At 47.1% G+C, this 22,934-nt stretch overlaps 1 protein-coding gene across 5 annotated transcripts in view; it reads left to right on the forward strand.

Annotated features, from left to right (window-relative positions):
- Positions 1–20,101: 20,101 nt before the first annotated feature.
- Positions 20,102–22,934, forward strand: part of CBR4 (carbonyl reductase 4) — a 65,123-nt gene continuing 62,290 nt past the window's right edge. For all 5 annotated transcript variants that reach the window (XM_074993059.1, XM_074993058.1, XM_074993057.1 and 2 more), the window contains exons 1-2: positions 20,102–20,468; positions 22,697–22,838. In XM_074993059.1, the coding sequence (XP_074849160.1) occupies positions 22,697–22,838 (142 nt within the window). In that variant the 5' untranslated portion in view covers positions 20,102–20,468. The remainder of the gene's footprint in view (positions 20,469–22,696; positions 22,839–22,934) is intronic.

Raw genomic sequence — 22,934 nt, forward strand, 5'->3', positions numbered from 1 at the left:
TGGTACTGTCTGTCTTTGATGTCACTACAGCAGGGATGGCTGCCAGGGCAATGGCCAATGCCCCAATTCTCTTGAAACCTATGGAATCCACCCAGCCAGTGTACCTGACCTTGGGGATTTCTTAGTGTCCCTCAAACTCAATTTCCCTTCCCCCACCCTGCAGGGGGTGAGCCCAGGAGGAAGGCACAGTACCAAGGCACAGCACCCTGGCTAGCCATCAGCCCATGCTGTAAGATGAGGGGATGGACTTGGCAGCACTCGAATCTACTGCAGCCTCCTCCCAGGAGAGCACTGGCAGTCCCCTGCATTTGACGTTTCAGGAGGATGCCAAGGAACATAGAGAGCCCAGGCAGGGAAGCTTGCGGAGCCCACAGATGTACTATTGGACATGTTTGCCTCCCCATTGTCTGCTCAGCTGTCTCTGCCCTTACATGATGAGGTCAGGAAGGTCATAAAAGCCTTCCTCCCTCCTGCCTGTCTCAAGAAAAGGCAGAAAGGAAATATTTTCCCAGCAAAGGAGCATAACTACTTCTATTCCCACCATGAACCAACCCCCCTGGTGGTGGAAGTAGTCAACCTAAAGGAGAAGCTGGTGCAGTACCCCAGGACAAAAACTCCAAGGCTGTGGCTGTACTGAGCCCTAGTGCTGACAGTTTGATGCAAATAAGCAGTCTTGAAAATGCAAAGTGATGGATCATTTGCATATTCACATGGATACTGTGCATCTTTATGAGGCTAATTTGCATTTTTGCAACAGAAATCAAGCAGTGTAGATGTGGTTCTGCTGGTAAAAGCCTCCTTTGTCAGCAGCCCCTTATGCCTGGAAAAAAATCAGTCGCTTTGCATCTACTCCCCTATTCAGGCTGTCTGCAGGGGCAGGTGCAAGGGGCTGCTACTCCTCTCCAGCAGCCCCCCCATGGCTTGCAGTCTGTCTGTGGGGGAGTAGGCTCCAAGGGGCTACACCCCTCTACCCCCACAGCCTGCACGTTGTCTGGGGCAGGCCAGGCTCCAGGGAATGTCTCTCCCTCTGCAACTGTCCTTCCCTGCAGCATCCCCCTCTTCAGCCTGTAGGGTCTCCTGTGGGCTTCAATGATGGTCATGTTCAACTCTTCCAGGATGCTAGTGTTCATGCACCTGTCTTTCCGAGAGATATTTAGGATTATCCTGAGGCAGCGTTGATGATATTGCTCAAATGTCTTCAAATGACGCTTGTATGTTGTCCAGGTTTCACGTGCATATAGTAGCATTAGAACAATCACTGCACGGTACATAAGGAGCTTTATCTTGGGATAGATGTGCCAGTTCTCAAAGACCCTTTGTCTCTGGTGGGCAAAAGCAGAGCTTGCATGGCTCGGCCAATGCTGCATTTCTGCATCAATGTTGACTTCAGTGGAACATGACTTCCAAGATATGGGAAGTGCTCAAAATTTTCCAGCAGTTCTCCACAGACTTGATAGAAGGTGCATAAGATTGTCCCATTGGTGAAGGTTGGTGGAGCACCTTGGTCTTTTTGATGTTCAGTGTGAGGCCAAGATTCTCGTATGCTTCATTGAAGGCATTTACAATGGTCTGAAGGGCTGTGGGAGAAAGGGAAACAAACATATTGTCATCCATATATTGGAGCTCCATGAGCAACGCTGTGGAGGTCTTGCTTTTAGCCGTCAGTCTCCTGAGATTGAACAGGAAGCTTTTCATTTTATAGACAATCTTCACACCATCTGGAAGCTTTCCATCAATGAGGTGAAGGGTCATGGTGATGAAGATGCAGAACAGCAATGGGGCAATGACGCAGCCTTGCTTGACTACCACTTTGACCTCAACGGGGTTGCTTTGGGATCCGTTGTTGCTCAATATTGTGACAGTCATGTTGTTGTGAAGCAGCCTTAAAATGCTAATGAATTTTTTGGGGCAGCAGATCTTTGAGAGGATGGGGCACATGGTGCTACGATTGACTGACTGAGCTGAATACTTTGGTCAGGTCGCTGAAACTCATGTATAAGGCTTGGTTGTGTTCACAGCATTTTTCTTGCAGTTGTCGGGCAGTGAAGATCACGTCCACTGTTCTTCAGAATGGTCGGAAGCCACACTGAGGTTCTAGGAGTGACAGGAGTCAGTTTGTGAGGATTTGAGCTAAGATCTTTCCTGGTGTGTCAGGAGGGAGATGCCATGATAGTTTCAAGAAGGGCAACAAGTCAGACTGTGGAAAAGATTGATGATCAGCGTGTCTCTGAAATCTTGTAGCATCTGCTCCCTATCCCAAATCTTGAAAATCAGGAGATGGAGCTGTTTGTGAAGGTCTGTCCCACCTGCATTGAAGACTTCAGTGAAGATTCCATCTAGTCCGGCTGCCTTGTTGCACTTCATCACTTTGATGGCCACTTTGACCTCACTCAGAGTAGGAAGTGTTGCAATATCATCTCTAGGTGGTTGCTGAGGGATTCTAGGACCATGGTGGAGGGACAGTTCAAGAGCTCATTATAGTGCTCCCTCTAGCAAGAAGCAATGGTTTCATTGCCTTTCAAGGGTTGGGTACCATCCTTTGATCTCAGGGGATTTATTGATTCCATGGTTTCTCAGTCCATAAACACCTTTGGCAGCATTGAAGAAACCTCTTGTATCATTGATGTCTGTGAGATGCTGGAGTTCTTGCACCTTCTCAATTCACCACTAGTTATTCCGAATCCTTGTTTTACATTGCACTATTGCCTTGGCATGCACTTCTGTCTTAGTCATGCAATTGATGTCACTTTGCCAGGCCCTAAAAGTTTTCCTGTTTTGCCTCAATCAAGTGTTCAATTTCCACATCATTCTCATCAAACCAGTCCTGATTCTTCCTGGTCTGGTAGCCAATGGTTTCTCCACAAGTGCCAATGATGGCATTTTGCAACTGACACCAGTGTTCTTCCACATCTTCAGTGTGTACTGTCGGCAGCTTCCTTTGGAGCGCTGTACGGAAGTCAGTTCTTCTGATGGGGTCCTTCAAGCCTTGTACATTGATCTTTTGTTGGATCTGTTTCCACTAACTTCTCCATTTGGTGACAATTGTAATAGCAATTGTGGATCAAATAAGATGGTGATTGGTCCAGCAGTCACCAGCACTAGTCATTGCACTTGTGAGAAGGACATCACTCCAGTCCCTAGTGTGGACGATGACATAGTCTATGAGATGCCAGTGATTTGATCGTGGATGTTGCCATGAGGTCTTAAATGTGTTTTTCTGGCAGAACAGGGTGTTCGTGATGACTAGCTTGTGTTCCACACATTTTGCAAGGAGGAGCGCTCCATTGGAGTTGTTGTTGCCGACTCCTTCTTTCCCAATGGTAGTCTGCCAGAGATCCATGTCTCTTCCGACCCTGGCATGGAAATCCCCCAAGAGAATAATCTTGTTTTCTTTGGATATGTCTTTCAGGACTGTGTCCAGTTGGGTGTAGTACTTCTCCTTCACATCATCTTTGGCGTCTAAAGTTGGTGCATAAGCACTGATGATTGTTGGTTTTTGTCAAGCTTCAAGCGAAGAGTCATGAGACACTCACTGATGGTGACAGGGACTTCAGATAGGATCTCTGTCAGTTCATTCTTGATGGCCAATCCTACTCCATGAATTTGTTTTTCCTTCCCAGGAATATGTGTAAACTCTGCCTTTTTCTCTTAGCTGTCTTTCTTCTGATCTACATGTTTCTGCCAAGGCAGCGATATCAATGTTGAACTGTCGCAGCTCACAGGCGATAATTGCTGTGCATCTTTTGGGTTGCTAACTGTCTGGGTTGTCTTTTAGAGTCTGAGTATTCCATGTTCCAAAGTTCACTGTTCGATTTTGACCACATGAAGGTGAAGCCGCTGGATGCTGTTATCGAGTCAGCGGGGTTCAGATGGACTATGTTTAGGGCACCTTTTCTAGTCCCCTTCCCATGTGGGGTGAGCAGAGTGGATCCTAAATGGCGCTGCTCAGGTGTTGAAACAGCACTCCAGAGGTGTCTATAGTATCTGTGAAGATTGGTGTTTAAGACTGTTTGACTGAGGAAAGTCAGCCATATTGCAAAATACTGTTAATTTCTGAGTGGTTATTATATCCCATACTTTACAGCACCAGCTGACCAAAGTGAGAAAAGGGAAACTGTCATTAGACTAACACAGGAAAGCTGAAATATCTGAGCTTAGGAACTTTCCAATACTAGAGATCTGTGACTATTGGTTAAAAGGTTATAGGCCTTTGTTCTGATTTGCATTTGATGGTTTGCAATACATTAAATACCTGCTTTGGTTGCAACATGCGTATTCATTTTTCTATAAACTTAAATAGCTTTTTCTCAAACTATGACTTTTTCACATAATAGATAAGCTGAAGTTATTTGAAAAATTGTGTACTTCTTACAATAGACTATCTGCAGGATGTTTGAGGAAAGACAATTAGATAATTTTAGTTTTCTCATGGAAATTGTCAGTAGGCCCTGAATGTGTCCATGTACCAAATCATATGTGATTAATTTGCTTGCAATTCTACAGTCATAGGAAACCGGATCAAACAGCCAATGTTGTGCTAGTTGCTATAGGTTTACTTATAAGGGATGAAGAAGATATATTAGGTCAAGGTCATATAACTGAGTAGGACATAGTCCCCAGGGAGACCCTGAGGATGTATCAGATATTAAACTGAATCTTCACTACAACAGAGTCCCCTCATGCTTTGCCCCAAGTTCTGTCCTAATTTTGTAAGTTGGCTCAGATTCATTGCTTGTGTGTGCTTTTGGCCATGTGCTTAAAACATGTAGCTTGTAAAAAAGAAATCATAGGGAGAAAGGTTAACAATTTTTAGCAAACATCCGGTTATTCTGTGGCCAATAAGTTCTCTGATTACACATCTAACTTTAAATAAGCATTTACTAGACAGGAGCTCAACCTAATCTTGTGGGAGTCATGGGACAAGCATGTTTTGCATTGTCATTCTGTTCATTTCATGATGCAGTTTTAATTTTTTTAACGGAATGCAGAAAAACTCATGCTTTTGTCAGAGTTCCAGTGCATACAGAAAGGACACCTCATTAAAGAGTTACATTATGGGGGGCAGGAGGGATAGCTCCGTGGTTAGAGCATTGGCCTTGTAAACCTGGGGTTGTGAGCTGTATCTTTGAGAGGGCCTTTCAAGGGTCTGGGGCAAGTTAGATTTCAGGTGGGAGGGAGAGAGAGCTCAGTGGTTTGAGCATTGGCCTGCTAAACCCAGGATTGCTAGCTCAGTACTTGAGGGGGCCATTTAGGGATCTGGAGCAAATAGCTTTAAAAAAAAAATCTGTCAGGAATGGTGATAGGTGCTGCTGTAAGAGCAGGGGACTGGACTCAATGACCTCTGAAGTTCTCTTCCAGTTCTATGAAATAGGTATGTCTCCATACAGATGTCCCCAACTTACGAATGGGTTACGTTCTGAACACCTGGCCATAAGTTGATTTGGTCAAAAGTCAAAAATACCCTTATACTGTAATCCCTCGAGGTTCACGTAAGTCAGGGGGGGCTTGGGTTGGGGTCTTGGGAGGGGTTAGGGGAGTTAAACCTGGCATGGGCTTGGGCGGCAGGGGTGGTGGGAGGGTGCAGTTGAGCTGGGGCTTGCAGTGGTTGGACCCAGCCAGCAAGGGATTGGGGCAGGGGTTGATCCTGGCCAGGGTGTTGGAGCAGGGGTGGTGGGTAGGGGGGTTGGAGCTGGAGCCCTGGGTGCCTGGGGTTGGGAGCCGCAGGCACAGGTTGGAACTGGAGCCCCGCATGCCAGGGAGTGTGAGTTGGGGCTGTGGGGGGGTTCAATGGGGTGAACCAAGGCGGGGCGGTTAGCTGGGTGGGTAGTGCCTCATGTGGCTGCAGTGGCTGACAGCTGGAGCCCCACATGTGCTGGCGGCTGACAGCTCAGCGTGTGCCCAGGTTGGGGGGCCTCTGCTGTTGATGGGGGTGTTGAGCTAAGCAGAGGGATGATTGAATGGGGGTGAACTCGGGTGGGGTGGGCTGAGCTCGCAGGGGGGATAAAGCCCCTACGCATGCTGGCGGTGGCTGACAGACACAGCCCCAAGCATCGGGGGGCGGGTAGTGTGCTGAGGCCATGGGAAGGAGGGGTTGAGCCAGGTGGAGGGGTTAAACAGGGTGCACTGGGGCAGAGTGGTTGAGTGGAGCAGGGCTGGGAGCTGAAGCGCCAGGCACTGGTTGAAGTCAAAGCCCCATGCATCGGGGGGTGAGCTGGGGCTATTGGGTGGGGGGAGGGTTGAGCCAGGCAAGGGAGGGGTTGATCATGGAGGAGGCAGAGAGGCAGGAGTGCCTTCTAAAAATGGTGCCAGGAAAAAAATGTGGCGGGAAAAAAAATCCCTGGTTAAGTCTAATCCAGGCACTCTTAGAAACAGTCTGATATCTGATTACTGAGATGTACAGCAGGAGGCCAGAGGCTCTGCATAGCACATTTCTTCAGAGCTGATAACTCCATAACAATTGCATCAATAGTAGTTTCATCAGCACTTTGAATAATTTTTATTAGCCAAAACACTGAGAAAAAGTGTCCTGTACATAAGCAGTTATCAATCCTGAACTTTAATTATTTCTCAGCTGAAGCCATTTGAACCACATTTCAGATAAGATTCCCTCCAGGATTCCCCAGGAATTAAAGTGTCATGTGATAGAACTTCCAGGAATACATCCAACTAAAACTGGCAACCTTAATTTCAGACTTACTCTTAAAAGAAAACAAAAAAAGCAATGTAGTGGGGCTAAAAAAATAGTCCTACAGTGGGAACTTGGTCACAAAACTATTAACTCCAGGTACAGTTGCATTCTCCTCTATTGTACAGGAGACCATCTTTAATTCCTTGTCTGTGTGCATGATTTTCATTCTCTAGCTGCTAAATTAATTAGATCTGGTCTACCTAGCTATGTGAATTTATGGCTGTGAAAATGTTCATGACGTGAACATTATAGTTCGGTCAACCCCAGTGCTGTCTGGATAGGAGGGTGAGGCCTGGGGCAAACCCCCCAGCCCCCCACTTCAGGACCTGCCACCTCCCTGCCAATTCCACCTTCACTCTGCCCCGTTACTGACCAACCAGGTCATGGATTACATGGGGCACAATGCAGTGGGGGTAGCAAGTGGCAGCAACAACAGCAGGGGGTCGCCTCCTCTCACCTTTCCCCATACTCATCATATGGTGTGAACAGCACCTTGCTCCACTCTGCTGCACCCTGCTGGCCTGCTCAGCCCTGCTTCTCTGCAGGTGGTAGGGAGCGGAGGCTGCTTCTCACTGCCTCAGAGCAGTGGTCCACCAACTTTTTCCGGTCCTGGAACACTTGGATGTCATGGCGCTCTCTGCGGAACACTTTATCCTTTTAAAATCATCATGCTAACCATGAGGAACGTTACTAATGGAAAATATTTCCTCATAATAGCAATTAAATTACTGTACGGTAAACACAACTCAACAAAGAAGAATGAAACCAGACAATAAGCAGGGATGACAGATAAAACATCTCAACATTTATTTTTTCCCTGAGCGTGGGGAAGAGACGGCCATTAATCAGCTTCAATGGTGGAATGCTTTGCCATAGCTTGCAGAACACTAGTGTTGCACTGGAACATAGTTTGGGAACTGCAACCTCAGAGAAGCAGGGCTCAGTGGGCAGGGAGGGTGCAGTGGAGTGGCACAGGCTCACTGGTGCCGCCTGTATGGTGATTGCGGGGTGACCCACTGCTGCCACCACCTCTTGCTGCCTCTGCCACCCTGTCCAAGGTAAACTTCCCCCTGTCCCATCCACAAGTTGGTTGTTGTGGCTTCCATGGGCCCCCAGAAGTACAGGACCTGGGGCAGCCTGTTAGCCGATGGCCAAGGATGTTTGGTGAGGTGCCAGCTATGCCCGTTTTATACCATCCGTGACTTTAACCGCTAGGACGCACTGTCCCTTCGCGGCGGGCAGCCCGGGCTAGGCTGACGGATGCCCCAAGGTCCTAACCACCCATGACTTTAACTGCTAGAGCTCAGAGCTCCTTCGCAGTGGGCAGTCAACATTGACTGACAGGTGCCCCAATGGCAGCACTAAGAGCCTTTCCACACCCGTGACTTTAACTGCTAGAGCTCAGAGCTCCTTCGCAGTGGGCAGTCAGGATTGACTGACAGGCGCCCCAAGAGTTTGCCCTGTGGAGGCGGCACAACTCAACGCTAGGCTCTTAGTACTCTCACCTAATGGCCAGGCTTTATAGCCAAAACGGCTGAGGTTCTTTAATTGTGTTGGCTGCTTTACAGTAAACCAGAGAAACAAGTCAGGCTTATGCACAAATGGTTACCAAAAATTTATTAAACTAGATTCTAATCATGTGGTTACAAAATTGCTAGTGCCTACTTATTTAAATGTATAGATGTTACACACACAAACAAGTTACAAAGCTGAAGCCACAATCCCAAAGAAAGAAAACAAAGTATAGAGCTCTATTTCAAAATATGTGTACACTAAAGATAGGAGATCAGGTGTGGGTGCTTCTTACCCTCCTTGAATCTTTCGATTCCAGCGGTGCCAAGCCAGGATCGGTCACTCAATTCCGCGGAAAGACGAATAAGGGACAAGGCTCAGGGACCCTCTTAGCTGCAGAAGCCTTGGGAGGCTGTCACTTATCTGACCAGCAGATAGATAGTGAAAAGCACTCAAAAATCATGGTTCTGTAGGTCCCATACTTATACCTCTGTACTCCTTTATTCTCTTTCTCCTTTCTTATGCCAAATTGGGGCTGGTCTGTCTGGGTGACGCCAGCTCTCGCAAGAGTAGTTTACACTTGCAAGGGAGAGAAACAATAAGTTTCGACTACTGGACATTCTTTTATTAGGGTAAATATTTTCCCACCTAGGATGTGGGTGTGTGTGCATCACGTTATTTAGTAGGGGCTAAGAGCCATGTCTGTCACAGCTTCTCTGTCTGCTGTGAGCCTAATCGTTGTATATGTTCCCAGAGGCACATTGTAGCAGCACACCTGTGCTTCTCACAGCTTCAAAGGCTGTGCTGGAATTTATGTTAAGTGCCCTGTTGTTTTGGCTCCCTTGTGTTCCCAGCAATGCTGGTCTGAGAGGGGGCTGGCTGTCTGGCTACATTCCACCCCCTGATGCACCACACTACATCCCAGATTGCAAGGTGGCGGTGATGCCAGCACCTCTTGCCCTCCTTGGGGAAATCTAGAAATACCCAACAAACAAATTAGAGGATGAGGGTTCGCGGAATTGGTTAGGATCCCTTTTTAGCTCTAGGTATCTGATTTGTGTGGAGGAAAGAGCAGTTTGATTCAAACGCTTCATAATACATAAAGTTACACAAAAAAACAATTACAATAATTAAAATGGTTAAAACAGTATTTACAACCGAATGTAAAAACGGGGAGAGGGAAAATCCCAAGTGTTGAGCTAACCATTGCATCCATGAGGTTTGTCCATTCCCCTCTTCTTTTATCAAATACAATTGTATGGGCACATTGCTGCTTATCTAGACTACCCATTTGTATGTCACCCTGAGTTTCAAAACAAATAGGGTATACTTCTTTAGATGATCCCGTTACATATTCCACAGGACGTCCCCAAACAGTGCGATGCCATTGTCCCACCCCCCCCCCGAGTCAATGTGAGGGTTGTTGGTGTACCATGCTGGTCCCCACCGAAAGATGTCGCTTTTGTTCCACCAATCATTTAGGCTGAGTGGTACAAATTCAATTCCCAGTCCATTGGTTGAATTTAGCAAGGTGCACATCCAGCAATTTGTAGCACCAGCAGCTGAGGCGATGGTTTGGATTGCTCCCCGAAGAGGATGTTCTGGTATTGCCAAGGTGACTGGAGCCAACAGAAGGATCATGAGGGCTTGCAGGAACATATCTCTGGTGGGTCGGGTTCTAGCTAAAAAACTTATTTTAAAACCAAAAGCAATAATTATACCTGCTATTATAAGCAATGGCAGATATATTAACAGTTCATAGTAGTCTCTAGTGATCAAACAGGTCTGCTGCATGGTCCATTTTGCTGACAGGTTAGCTGGCAGGTTGCTCAGAACCATGGGACCATTCCTGCAATAAATCACATGGTCAACCGGTCTTGGATGCGATCCAAGCCTCTGTAATGGTTATTAGCCTTTTATCAGCATTTAAGGCACTCCATATGCCTTTCTCTTTATAGGCGTGCAAAACACAGGTAAAGGTTCCCAGGGCTGGGTGTTTAATCACAACAGTGTCTCCAGGAGCATACTTGGAACTGTGCAGTGGTGTTCTAGCAGGGGAGATAGCTTTCCCTGTAGGGAAGAATCCCCTGCTGATTGGACTTCCTGTAGGAGTCTGTCTGTTGTTTAATCTCTGCACCACTTCGTCCAGTCTGTCTCCCCATGTGCCATCAGTAGGCTTCAAGTGATTCTTTAGCAACCCATTCCAGCGCTCGACCATGCCATTAGATTGAGGTCGATATGGAAGGTGGAAGGTCCATTGGACTCCATGGTTAAGGGTCCATTCCCTTACAAGTTTATTCTTAAAATGCGAACCATTATCTGATTGGATTTCTTGAGGCATTGGGACAATTGCTGTTAAGCGGTTTAGTCCCATAACTGTGGACAACCCTGTTGCCAATCGGGTTGGATATGCAAAACCAATCCCTGAAACAATTTCTACCCCAGTCAAGATGTATTTCCACCTCTGCCTTGTAGTGGGCAGTGGTCCGACATAGTCGACCTGCCAGGTTGCCCATAGTGTTTTTCCATCTCTTAGCCTGGCAAACCTTTGTCCTTCTGCTATATGTTTTCTAGTCTCAGCACAAATAGCGCAGGCTTGCACCAGGTCTCTAGCCTGTCTGTGGGTGATAGGCCACCCCCTGATATGTGCTTGCCGCACTAACTCGTCACTTCCTGTGTGTCCTAAATTATCATGTAACCAGGAATATAAGCGTTCCCATTCTACTTGTGTGGTAAAGAGCTGGGCAGCTGCATCGGCTAAATTGTTTAACTGTGCAGCTGGGGTATTATTCCTCTGATGAGCTGAGACATGTCCTATAGACAGGGGTTGTTGCAGGGCATGCTGATATAACCATTTCCAGTATTCCAGTCCCCATACTGGTTTACCTCCTACTTCCCAGTGGTTATTTTTCCAGTTAGTGATCCACTGAGTGGCACCTGCCCACACCGCATAGGAGTCCGTATATACTGCGGTGGCTCCTGCTTCACAGGCCAGTTTAATTGCAGCCAATTCTGCAAGTTGTGCTGACCCATCAATTTCAGCAGTTAGGGGTGCTGCAGAGGTGTCTGCAGGCACTGCTGCAGCTTTTCCCTTCCATTTTCCTTTAACCAGCCTGGCACTGCCATCAGTGAACCATACTCCCTCAGGCTTAGAAGGATCAAATGGGGCAGCATCCTTAATGGGAGACTGCTGTGGAGGTAGGCGGTATTCATCAGGCATTCCTACTTTCCATAGGGATTCCTGAATCATAGTGGGGTTTTGTGCAGTGTCTGCACCACCTACCCTGTGGTGTATGTAAAGTGCCCATCTTTGGATAGTCATTTTCTGTGCTACACCAGGTGGTAACTCTTTCCCTTCCAATATAGGTTTAATGATTGGAAGAGGAGTGTGAATTGTGATGTCCTTATCCTGAGTTAATTCCTCAGTTTCTCTCAAGGCTGTGTAAGCTGCCAGAAGCACCTTCTCATAAGGCGTGTAGTTAGCCTGTGACCCTTGCCATGACTTGGAACCAAACTGAATTGGTCGTCTGGGAGCAGTGTCACTTTCTTGCCAGAGAGCATAAGACATTCCAGTGGCTCCCACAGTTAGGTACAAATGGAATGGGGCTTCAGGATGTATGGGACCCAGAGCCTGATAGGTGTGTATCTCCCCTATCAGTTGCCTGAGGGCTTCCTCATGGGCAGGAGCCCATTCCCAGGCAGCACTTTTCTTTAACAAATTGTACAATGGTCTGGCTACAATGGCAAAGCCAGGTACATGTTTTCTCCAAAACCCCAGGGTTCCCAAAATCTGTCTTAATTGATCTTTACTTTCAGGGGAGGGTGCCTGATTTAGCTCTTGCACAGTGTCATTAGGCACAGACCTCCTACCTCCCATCCATACAGTACCTAAGAATTTTATCTCTTGGGAGGGACCTTGGCATTTTTCAGCTGGTAACTCTAAATTAAGGGCTTCTAGTGCTCCTTTGATTTGATTCATAGCCTCCTGTACCTCTTCTGAGGTTTTCCCACCTATTAAGATGTCATCAATGTATTGCACAGTTTGTACATTGGGTGGCAGTGTAAGGTCATCTAGGACCTTTGCCAGTGCCCCATGGCAAATAGTGGGTGAGTGCTTAAACCCTTGTGGCATTCGGGTAAAAGTGTATTGTACACCTCTCCAAGTAAAAGCAAATCTTTCCTGGTCAGCTGGTTGCAAAGGGACCATGAAGAACATGTCCTTTACATCTAATACTGCTAGCCAGGGTTTATCCCAGGTTTGTATGGTGTTTACAATATCTGTTATGCTAGGGACTGCTGCAGTTAATGGTCCAGTGTTACTGTTTAGCTTCCTATAGTCTATAGTGAGTCTCCATTTGCCATTTGGTTTCTTGATGGGCCACACAGGAGAATTAAAGCGAGAGTGGGTACGAATTAAAATTCCTCGCTGTTCCAAATCTTTGATCAGGTCAGTAACAGGGCTTATGGCCTCAGCTGGGACATTATACTGCTTTATGTTTGTTACTGTTGAGCGCGGGAGAGCAGGCGCGCTGCTAAGTAAGTTTACAGAATAGTGGGGAGGGCTTTCCTCTTCCAGGTGGGTGGCATGAGGAACAGAACTGACTCCAAAAGCCCATCTTTCCCCATTAATCCTTCCCTCCTTTCCTCTTAAAACGTCCATGCCCAGTATATTGGCATTGCCCAAAATCACCTCATATTTTCGGGGCTGATGGTGGGGTTGCAATGGGATATCCAGTTTTATCTTAACTAATGGGTAAGTTATGGTACTGCCATTTACTCCTGTAACAAGTACCTGCTTTCGGCCAGTAGGTGGCGGGCCCTGAAAACTTTCTCGCTTAATCATGGACATTTGAGCCCCTGTGTCCATTAAGAAAGGAACAATGTGTTTGTCATTTACAGTTACATGTATCCGGGGGTCTTTTGCTGTTGTTTTCTCCTCTTTGGATTTAAGCTGGTTTATTAGGAGAGGAGATTGACCCCCGCAAGCTAGTTTCCCTGCTCTGGTAACTCTTGCAGTTGCTGCAGCAATGGTGTATACAGGGTGTCTGCAGGTGGGGGAGGAGGTGAGAGCTGCGGAGGTGCACTGGGAGTAGCATTAGTTTTCTCCCAGTCAGCTCTTTTAAAGGTGGTTAATAATTTTAGCCGCTCAGTGGGCAGTCCATTTATCACATCTCTGGGATAACCTAAAGCCAGACATTGTCTCCACAACTTGGCTCTAAGCTCCTTTTCCTCCTGGGTTGGCTCTCGCTTGTTTTTATGTCCTTTAGATGGTGCCCCCTTGTTTCCCTGAAGGGAACGCATCTTAGCTTTGCCTGTCAGTGCTCTGATGTCTCCGAATTCTCTAAAGTATGACACCAGACGGTTTAGCAGTGCCCGAAAGGTTCTGTTATCTGCTGCAGCTTCTGATCTAAGGGATAGTGCCATAGCCCTATGATTACTCGGAGCTCCCTTAAGCAGGGGTCTGAGATCATCTACATCTACCTGACCCTCCCATGGACTTTCATAGGCTAAATCTTGAGGGTTTCGGCCAAGCATGCTAATGACAGCCACAGTTAATAGAGCTGTTTTTACCTCATCTATGTTGGTCCAGTGCATTACTGTGGGTTCATCTCGGTCTGCTGGGTAAATTCCTCTTGCCCATCGACAAGCCAGAGACCAAAGTGTTTTAGGGGTGTTCCCCTCTGAATGTTCCAGGAATATTCCTGCACCTAAGTTAAGGCGCTCAGTTTCTTGGGCTGTCAGGCGTATATATCCACCCCCAGTGTCCCAGAGGCGGACCAGCCACTCTATTATACCTTCCTCAGGCTTTTTAGCAAAATCTCCCTGGATTGTTTTTAACTCCATGGGAGTATATTGGCGGGTGGTAATTTTGGTAAAGTGTGTTGGAGCTTTACTCCCTTTTCCCTTTTTACCTCCCTTCTTTGTTTCTGAAGAGGTGGATGGATCATTGTCATCCCCTTCTTCATCCAGCTTTGCCCCACTCAAATTTCCCTCATGTTCTTCTGATTTGTGATGTGTGATAGCTGGTCTTAATTTTACAGAGGGACCTTCTTCCTCAGAGGAGGGGGACTCATCTGCTGAATCCCAAATGTCTCCGTCCCATTCCTCAGGGTCTAGCCAGAGAGCAGTCTCAACTTTAGCCTGGTTGATTCTGCGTGTTTTAGTCTCCAGCTTTTCCCTTCGTTCTATCCCTTCTTTCTCAATTAAGGGAAGTAATCTTTTCTGAAGATGCTCCATATCCCTATTCAGTGTTCTTACTCGGGTATCTAAATTCTGGCATTCCTTGCGCAGTGTGTCCCTTTCCTGTTGTAGCCTATTAAATTCTATTGCCAGACTATGATAATCCTTACAGGCAGCTTGCCAAATGTTAGTAAGCAGCCATATACAAGCACCTTTTCCTTTCCCTTTCTTCATCTTGCAGGCAGTTCTCCAGTTACAGAAATGCTGCCAGATCTCTGCTGGTTTTCCCCAATATTTCTCCAGAAGTTCTTTGCTCCACAGAGGATTTCCCCATCCCTCTTGGGTCAAACTTTTCTCTAGCTCAGGGAATTCTGTGGTGTTTATCATGACTGGTTTCATTGTGTTACTGTAGTGCAGCCTATATCACAATCCTGCCGACTACGCCAAATCTGTTAGCCGATGGCCAAGGATGTTTGGTGAGGTGCCAGCTATGCCCGTTTTATACCATCCGTGACTTTAACCGCTAGGACGCACTGTCCCTTCGCGGCGGGCAGCCCGGGCTAGGCTGACGGATGCCCCAAGGTCCTAACCACCCGTGACTTTAACTGCTAGAGCTCAGAGCTCCTTCGCAGTGGGCAGTCAACATTGACTGACAGGTGCCCCAATGGCAGCACTAAGAGCCTTTCCACACCCGTGACTTTAACTGCTAGAGCTCAGAGCTCCTTCGCAGTGGGCAGTCAGGATTGACTGACAGGCGCCCCAAGAGTTTGCCCCGTGGAGGTGGCACAACTCAACGCTAGGCTCTTAGTACTCTCACCTAATGGCCAGGCTTTATAGCCAAAACGGCTGAGGTTCTTTAATTGTGTTGGCTGCTTTACAGTAAACCAGAGAAACAAGTCAGGCTTATGCACAAACGGTTACCAAAAATTTATTAAACTAGATTCTAATCATGTGGTTACAAAATTGCTAGTGCCTACTTATTTAAATGTATAGATGTTACACACACAAACAAGTTACAAAGCTGAAGCCACAATCCCAAAGAAAGAAAACAAAGTATAGAGCTCTATTTCAAAATATGTGTACACTAAAGATAGGAGATCAGGTGTGGGTGCTTCTTACCCTCCTTGAATCTCTCGATTCCAGCGGTGCCAAGCCAGGATCGGTCACTCAATTCCACGGAAAGACGAATAAGGGACAAGGCTCAGGGACCCTCTTAGCTGCAGAAGCCTTGGGAGGCTGTCACTTATCTGACCAGCAGATAGATAGTGAAAAGCACTCAAAAATCATGGTGCTGTAGGTCCCATACTTATACCTCTGTACTCCTTTATTCTCTTTCTCCTTTCTTATGCCAAATTGGGGCTGGTCTGTCTGGGTGACGCCAGCTCTCGCAAGAGTAGTTTACACTTGCAAGGGAGAGAAACAATAAGTTTTGACTACTGGACATTCTTTTATTAGGGTAAATATTTTCCCACCTAGGATGTGGGTGTGTGTGCATCACGTTATTTAGTAGGGGCTAAGAGCCATGTCTGTCACAGCTTCTCTGTCTGCCGTGAGCCTAATCGTTGTATATGTTCCCAGAGGCACATTGTAGCAGCACACCTGTGCTTCTCACAGCTTCAAAGGCTGTGCTGGAATTTATGTTAAGTGCCCTGTTGTTTTGGCTCCCTTGTGTTCCCAGCAATGCTGGTCTGAGAGGGGGCTGGCTGTCTGGCTACACAGCCGCCTCACCTCATCCTATGGATGAGATGTCTCTGTGTCAACCTGACTCTTGGGGTAGATCTGGCTAAGATGATGGAAGAATTCACCTCTCTGAGGAGGAGGGTTAAGCACACTGATAGGGTGAAAAACCCTCTCCTGTTGATGCAGGAAGCATCTGCTCCAGAACGACACCGCTGCAGCACCACAGTTGTACCTCTGCAGCAGCAGCAGTGTAGACATACTTTGTCTGTAGAGGAAAGGAGACTTTGAACCACTCAAAAGAACATCCAAATGGCTGCTGAGGTGTGTTCTCCCACTCAGTATTATGTCTATGATAATGGGCTGGTCTTCCACCAAGTTCTATTGGCATAATAACTAACCAGCTATAAGTATGAAGGGTGTAGGGATGTTAAAGAGTGAAGAATCTGGTAACCAAGTAACTACCAACATTTGTCAGTTAATCAATTAATTCCCCCGCCCACGACTGCTTTGCATTTAAAAGGCTGAGCTGGCACACAGGCTGGCTCAGTTTCTGTCCTGACTGAGGGACAGGGTTCTTCAAACCCCTCCCTTCTCCCTGCCCTGCCGCTTTGCTTTTAAATGCAGAATGGCATGGGTGAGGAGTTGGGGACAGGACAGAAGCTGAGCTTCAAATGCAGAGCGGCAGCAGGGGAAACTGCCAGATATCAGCACAAGCAGGGATAGAAGCTGAGCCAGCCAGTACCTATTTACTTGAGGGAGAGGGGGCTGCAAGTAAATGGTAGCTCACAGATAAGCAGATGCTTATTGGTTAGTTGTGTAATGGGATAATCTATTATAACCCCAGCAGGGTGTGTTGTTTTTTCCTGACATAATTATGGTAGGAAACATCTTACAGTAGATACACTTACTTACTTAAACCCTTGTACTCTGAGTGGAGCATAGGTCATCTACAAGTCTGCTCCACTTCACTCTGTCCTGGGACAAAACTTTCAGTTGATCACAGGAGCATCCCAGTTGTCCTTCAATCTCAGCAGATTTTTTCCACATTGTCCAAGGTCTTCCTCGTTTGCGTTTTCCTTGTGGATTTCATTTGAGAGCTTGACAGACTATGCTGGATGATGGTTTTCTGAGAGTGTGGCCTAGGCATGCCCACTTACTCCTCTTGATTTGAACGTCAAGTTGTTCTTGTCCTGCTCTGTTCCAAAGCTCCTCATCTGTGACAAAGTCTTATCATTTGATATGTAGGAGGTACCTTAGGCATCTGTTTATGAATGTCTAGACATACCTCATGATTGGAAGGCTTTTTAGTACACCAGAGCTGCGTCTACACGTGCACGCTACTTCGAAGTAGCGGCAGTAACTTCGAAATAGCGCCCGTCACGTCTACACGTGTTGGGCGCTATTTCGAAGTTGAAATCGACGTTAGGCGGCGAGACGTCAAAGTCGCTAACCCCATGAGGGGATGGGAATAGCGCCCTACTTCGACGTTCAACATCGAAGTAGGGACGTGTAGACGATCCGCGTCCCGCAACATCGAAATAGCGGGGTCCTCCATGGCGGCCATCAGCTGGGGGGTTGAGAGATACTCTCTCTCCAGCCCTTGCGGGGCTCTGTGGTCACCATGGGCAGCAGCCCTTAGCCCAGGGCTTCTGGCTGCTGCTGCTGCAGCTGGGGGTCCGTGCTGCATATACAGGGTCTGCAACTAGTTGTTGGCTCTGTGTATCTTGCACTGTTTAATGAAAGTGTGTCTGGGAGGGGCCCTTTAAGGGAGCGACTTGCTGTTGAGTCCGCCCCGTGACCCTGTCTGCAGCTGTGCCTGGCTCCCTTATTTCGATGTGTGCTACTTTGGCGTGTAGACGTTCCCTCGCTGTGCCTATTTTGATGTTGGGCTGAGCAACGTCGAAGTTGAACATCGACGTTGCCAGCCCTGGAGGACGTGTAGACGTTATTCATCGAAATAGCCTATTTCGATGTCGCAACATCGAAATAAGCTATTTCGAAGTTGGGTGCACGTGTAGACGTAGCCCTCGTCTCACATCCATACAAGAGCACAATCTTCACATTCTTGTTGAAGATCTGCAGTTTTGTCTTCACAGATATTATTTGTGAACTCCATATGGGATGGAGAGTCTTGTATGCAGCTGCTGTGTTCCCGGTCCCAGAATTGATATCCTTACCTGTTCCTCCATTGCTGCCCATAATACTCCCAAGAAGGTGAACTGCTCCACATCTTCCAGGTCGTTCCCTCCCAGTGTGATAGTGTTGTTGGACTGGTTATTCCTCATTGTCTTGCTCTGTCTGTTGGTAATGCTCAGTCCAGTCCTTGAGGCAGTTTTTTCTACTGCTGTGATTAGATGTAGTTATACAGGTACAAATACCTTATCCTGGTGTATACTGAGGTGGAGAATATACCATTTTTAAAAGTAATTAAGCCAGTATAGTTTAAATAGAAGTGTAGCTGATAAGTCCATGGAGAAAGGGAAAATATAGTACAAAAGAAAAAAAAAGGGATTCTTAGGTACCTCATAAGGGAATGCCAGAAATAAAATGGGGTGCAGCAATTTTCAGTGTAAATGTGAGCTGAATTTTCATTCACTTCCATGCCAAATCATTTCTGACAACAGATTTTTCAGTTCAGGAGCAGCATTAGGTTAAAAAGTGAACTGATAAAGTAAATTGATAATTTCATTGTAAGCTACTGCATCCAGCTGTACATAGATTTCAGTTCAAAATTCTAAAAAGCTGTGGACAAGGAAGCAAAAGTGACTTCCTGCTGCTGGGGGAAGAGAGGTATACACTGCACATTGGTAATAGCATAACTAGGGGCAGGACCTGGAGTGACATGAAGGGGGAAGGAAGCACTGCCTATTGCTCATGTAGAGCATGCAAAAATCGTGCCTAGGGGCCTCAAAATTGAGTGTCTTAAAAACGTGTGATTTAAAAAATATTTTATTGCTCTTTTATTTTCAGCAACTGTGGGGACTAGATTTGATTCATATAGGCAAGTCTTGTGACTCCAACATCTTGTCATACCTAGTGTTTTTCATAAGAGGCCTGGCTCCTGGAGGCAAGTGATGAGCTGACAAGTTGTTCAGTTTTTGGCTAGTCCCCACTGTTGTGAGGAGAAGGTTGAAAATAGGAAACCAAGAAAATAAAAATCACCCAAAAGGTTGTATTAAAATATTTTTTAAAATCCCTCATGAGTTTGATGGACCCTGAATTGATGGCTGGAGGTCAGAATCAGCGCTTTTTCTCTAAGACGCAACGGTCTCATGAAGGCACAGAAGGAGTGCACTTGAAGGGGCAGTGAGAGCCCGAGCGCCTCCGCTGTTTTCAAAGCTGCATCCCCCTGCCTCTTACCAATTCGTGAGCCCCTGACTAACAGCACCTGCGGTGACTCCACAGGCACTGGGGCTTGGGCTCACCCCTGCGTGCCGACACAAACCGGCCCTGCTTTGGGAGCTGGCACTTGGGGGGCTGGAACAAAGTGCATTTTCCCGCGGGGCCGAGGTGAGGCGGCAGAAAAGCTGCAGGTTTGGGGTCTCGATTAATGTAATGGCGTTGACCGAGGCACCGGCTTTCAGTAAAGAGCTCATGGGGAAGGCTGCGCCTCCGATATCTGGGCGGTCTGCGCGTCCGCTACTACAAATCCCAGCATGCACTGCTCCCTAATGCCCGCGGGAACTAAAAGCTCGGCATCTTGGGCCCGAGCAGCCTGGCCGCAGTGCATGCCGGGAGTTGTAGTCTCTGTCGAGTGGCTCTGCGGACGCTGCCGCAACAGCAGGCCGGCTGCGCGCGCGAGGTAGGAAGATGCACGCAGTTGGGCGCTAAGGCATTTAGCGCGGTCGCCACGGTAACCGGCTTCTGCTGACTCCCGAAGGCGTCTGCGCCGGAACAAGCAGCGCCTGGCGGGGTGGGCGCGTGCCCGAGCCCTGTCGGGGCGCCGACTCTAGAGAGCGCCAGCCGCTGCTTCCCGACCTCGGGGTGGTGGGAGGCAGGAGGGGGACCCAGCCCGCACGGAGGGAACGGGGCGGGGCGGCAGCGATACGGGGGAGCCTGTAAGCCGTGTGGCGCCCCTGCGTGGTGGGGTCCTGGGCCCCTTCGCGCCTGTGGGTTTGGCGGGGGAGAGTCCCTCGCAGCGCGTGGGTGAGGAGCATCGTGAGGGTCAAACCTTGCGGGAAGGAGCCGGCGGGACTGGGCCATTGCTGAGTCCTGCTAGTGAGCCGGTGTCCAGCAGCGGCCGCCTCCAGCGGCCGTGTCTGAGCGGGTCTTAAAGCCACTCCGGCCTTGGCCTGATGCCCCAGTGGGGAAGAATCAGAGAACACCAGAACTGGAAGGGACCTCAAGAGGTCATCGGGTCCAGTTCCCTGCCCTCTTGGCGGGACCGAGCAGCATCTAGATCACCGCGGTAGGTGTCTGACCTGAAGGAGGTGAAGACTAGACTGAGTTCGGCCATAGGGCAGGGGTGCTCGCATTAGGAGCCTGTGCAATAGCCCTCTTTCGTGTGAGTGGGCCTGTAATGGCCAAAGGTGGGGTTTTCCCTAAAGCAGGGTTTCCCGAACTTTATATATTTGGGGCCTGGTTTTTTTTTTCAGTACCTTTTTTTGCAGCCCAAAAATATCACCACATATTTAAAAAAAGAATGAAAAAGGAATACATTTTCCCTGTGTATTATTTATGCCCAATAATAATAGCTAGTGACAATTTGTATATTTTCTAAGGACTGGTATTTTTCTTTCAAATGACTGGTACTGTGCTGTAGACCACACTTTGGGAAATGCTGCCCTAAAGCATCTTGAAATCCTTTGGTAAAAGGTGCTGTTAAAAAAAGTCTCTAGCCGGGGTGTGCGTGTGTAGTGTTTACTGGCCTTGGGGTAAAATACAGTCCACAAATGAATAAGATCTTGCTGATTTCCCTTGTGGGCCAGTGTTTTGTGACCTTTTTTGTAAAGTATCCCTTTAAAAAAACAAAAGTACCCCTGTACCATCAGTCTTTGCTCTGCATGGGACGTGTACATAGAGGGGTACACAAGAAGTCCAGCAGGGGGTGTATGTGTGCTTAAGCTGCATGCAGCTCACTGAGCAAGAAAATGCTCAGAGCCACAGGAGTGCTCTGTGCCCCTTGGCACACGTGCCTTCCTCCAGTGCTTGAAGAGAGAGATGCACGGGTGCAGCAGCAGCTCTGGTGAGCCAACAACACTGGATTACAGTGGGGGACTGGCTCTAAGTGGGGAGCTGAGGGTGTAATTATAAACAACTAAACTAAAATTGTACAAATAGCAATTTTATCACTTACTTCAGATAACAAGCATAATATTCCAGAGCCAGGACCCCCCCGAGTCCTCTGCTTTAACCCCACCCCCACATATCTCTCTTCCACAGCCAGGCACCTCCAGCCTCCTCTTCCCCCACCACCTTAACCTAAGCCACCTCCTCACCCCCACAGCCAGGCACCTCCCCTCTGCTGTTGCGAGTGATTCACTGGAGCGCCTGCTGCCACCATCGTCGCTGCTACCTCTAAGCGCTGGGGTGGGACGTGTGCTCAGAGCAGGGCACAGTGCTCCTGTGGCTCTGAGCATTTTATTGCTTGAAGAGCCACATGTGACTCAGGTGTGCGTACTCCCCACCCTGGATTTCTCTTGCATACCACACATTGAGAAGCACCGTTCTGGGCTGTACTTTTTGCTGAAATTACCAGTTGTGATATTCATTTTGTGCTCTGATGATTTGTTCTGACTTAATTTTTCTTAAAGGGAATGCTAAGATTGTATAAAACTGCTACGAGGAGTCTGTGTAGTTCTAGAATTTTCTTACTTTAAGAACATTTGTTCTTAATTTTACCATGATAAAGTATGGCAGATACTTTTTGGCATTCTTTGCATGACCAACAGAGAAGAAACTAGGTGGTCTCTCATCTAATCTTGCATTCTAACCTAACATTATAATGGCAAATGACAAATTCTAGAGTACCTATTATGTATTTAGGCACAAGATTTTGGCCTCAAGTTAGATATATACCAGCAAAAGCATAATTCCAACTGATTATACAAGGTTTTTATTATTTAAAAGCAGAAGCAATTAATACAGTGCTGTTGGGTTACTGGCAAGGTAAACACATTGTTACTAATAAACAGTGGTGTGTTAGAGTGCCATATAAAGATGCTTGGGATGGGGTTTGAGGCCAAGGTCAAAATACAGGCTGTAATATCTAACATGCTAATGCAGCCTAATTGCATGTCATCCCTGAGTTAGTCTTTTCAAAGCCATCTTGTAAACACTGACTTGAGCAAGAATAAAACCTTTTATTATAACGTTGTTTGCAAATTTTGTCACGCTTAATCACTAACTAGAAATAAACTATTAAACCTGACTGCAAAATTGAAGATTATCAAATTAAGAAATTTTAGAACAACTATTTCTCACTTGGAGATATGCCTCCTTAACACATTTTAGTTCAGATGTGTGTTAAACTATGACAACACTAACATTGAATCGGCCTGATAAAACACTGAGTCCTTGCTGAATTCAGTGGGAATGGAATATAATTGGTACTGTAAAAAAGGTTGACAAAAAATGTGTGGTGCTAGTCACTCTTGATTGTAGACTTATTTACTGTTTGTGAATTATTCTTTGGAGATGGCCAAAGTGTGTGCTGTTTTTGGAGGTTCCCGTGGCATTGGAAAAGCTGTTGCACAGCTGTTGGCATGGAAAGGATACCATTTAGCTATTATTGCTAGAAATCTAGAAGTAGCTCAAACCACTGTGAATCACCTTGGAGGTATGTATACTGCTTTATTATTTATTCATGCACTATCCACTGTTTAAGTAAATGGTAAGAGTAATATATCTAAGGGGAGCATTTTCCCAGATGCAG

Source organism: Carettochelys insculpta, chromosome 4, assembly GCF_033958435.1.
Source record: "Carettochelys insculpta isolate YL-2023 chromosome 4, ASM3395843v1, whole genome shotgun sequence".
NCBI lineage: Eukaryota > Metazoa > Chordata > Testudines > Carettochelyidae > Carettochelys > Carettochelys insculpta.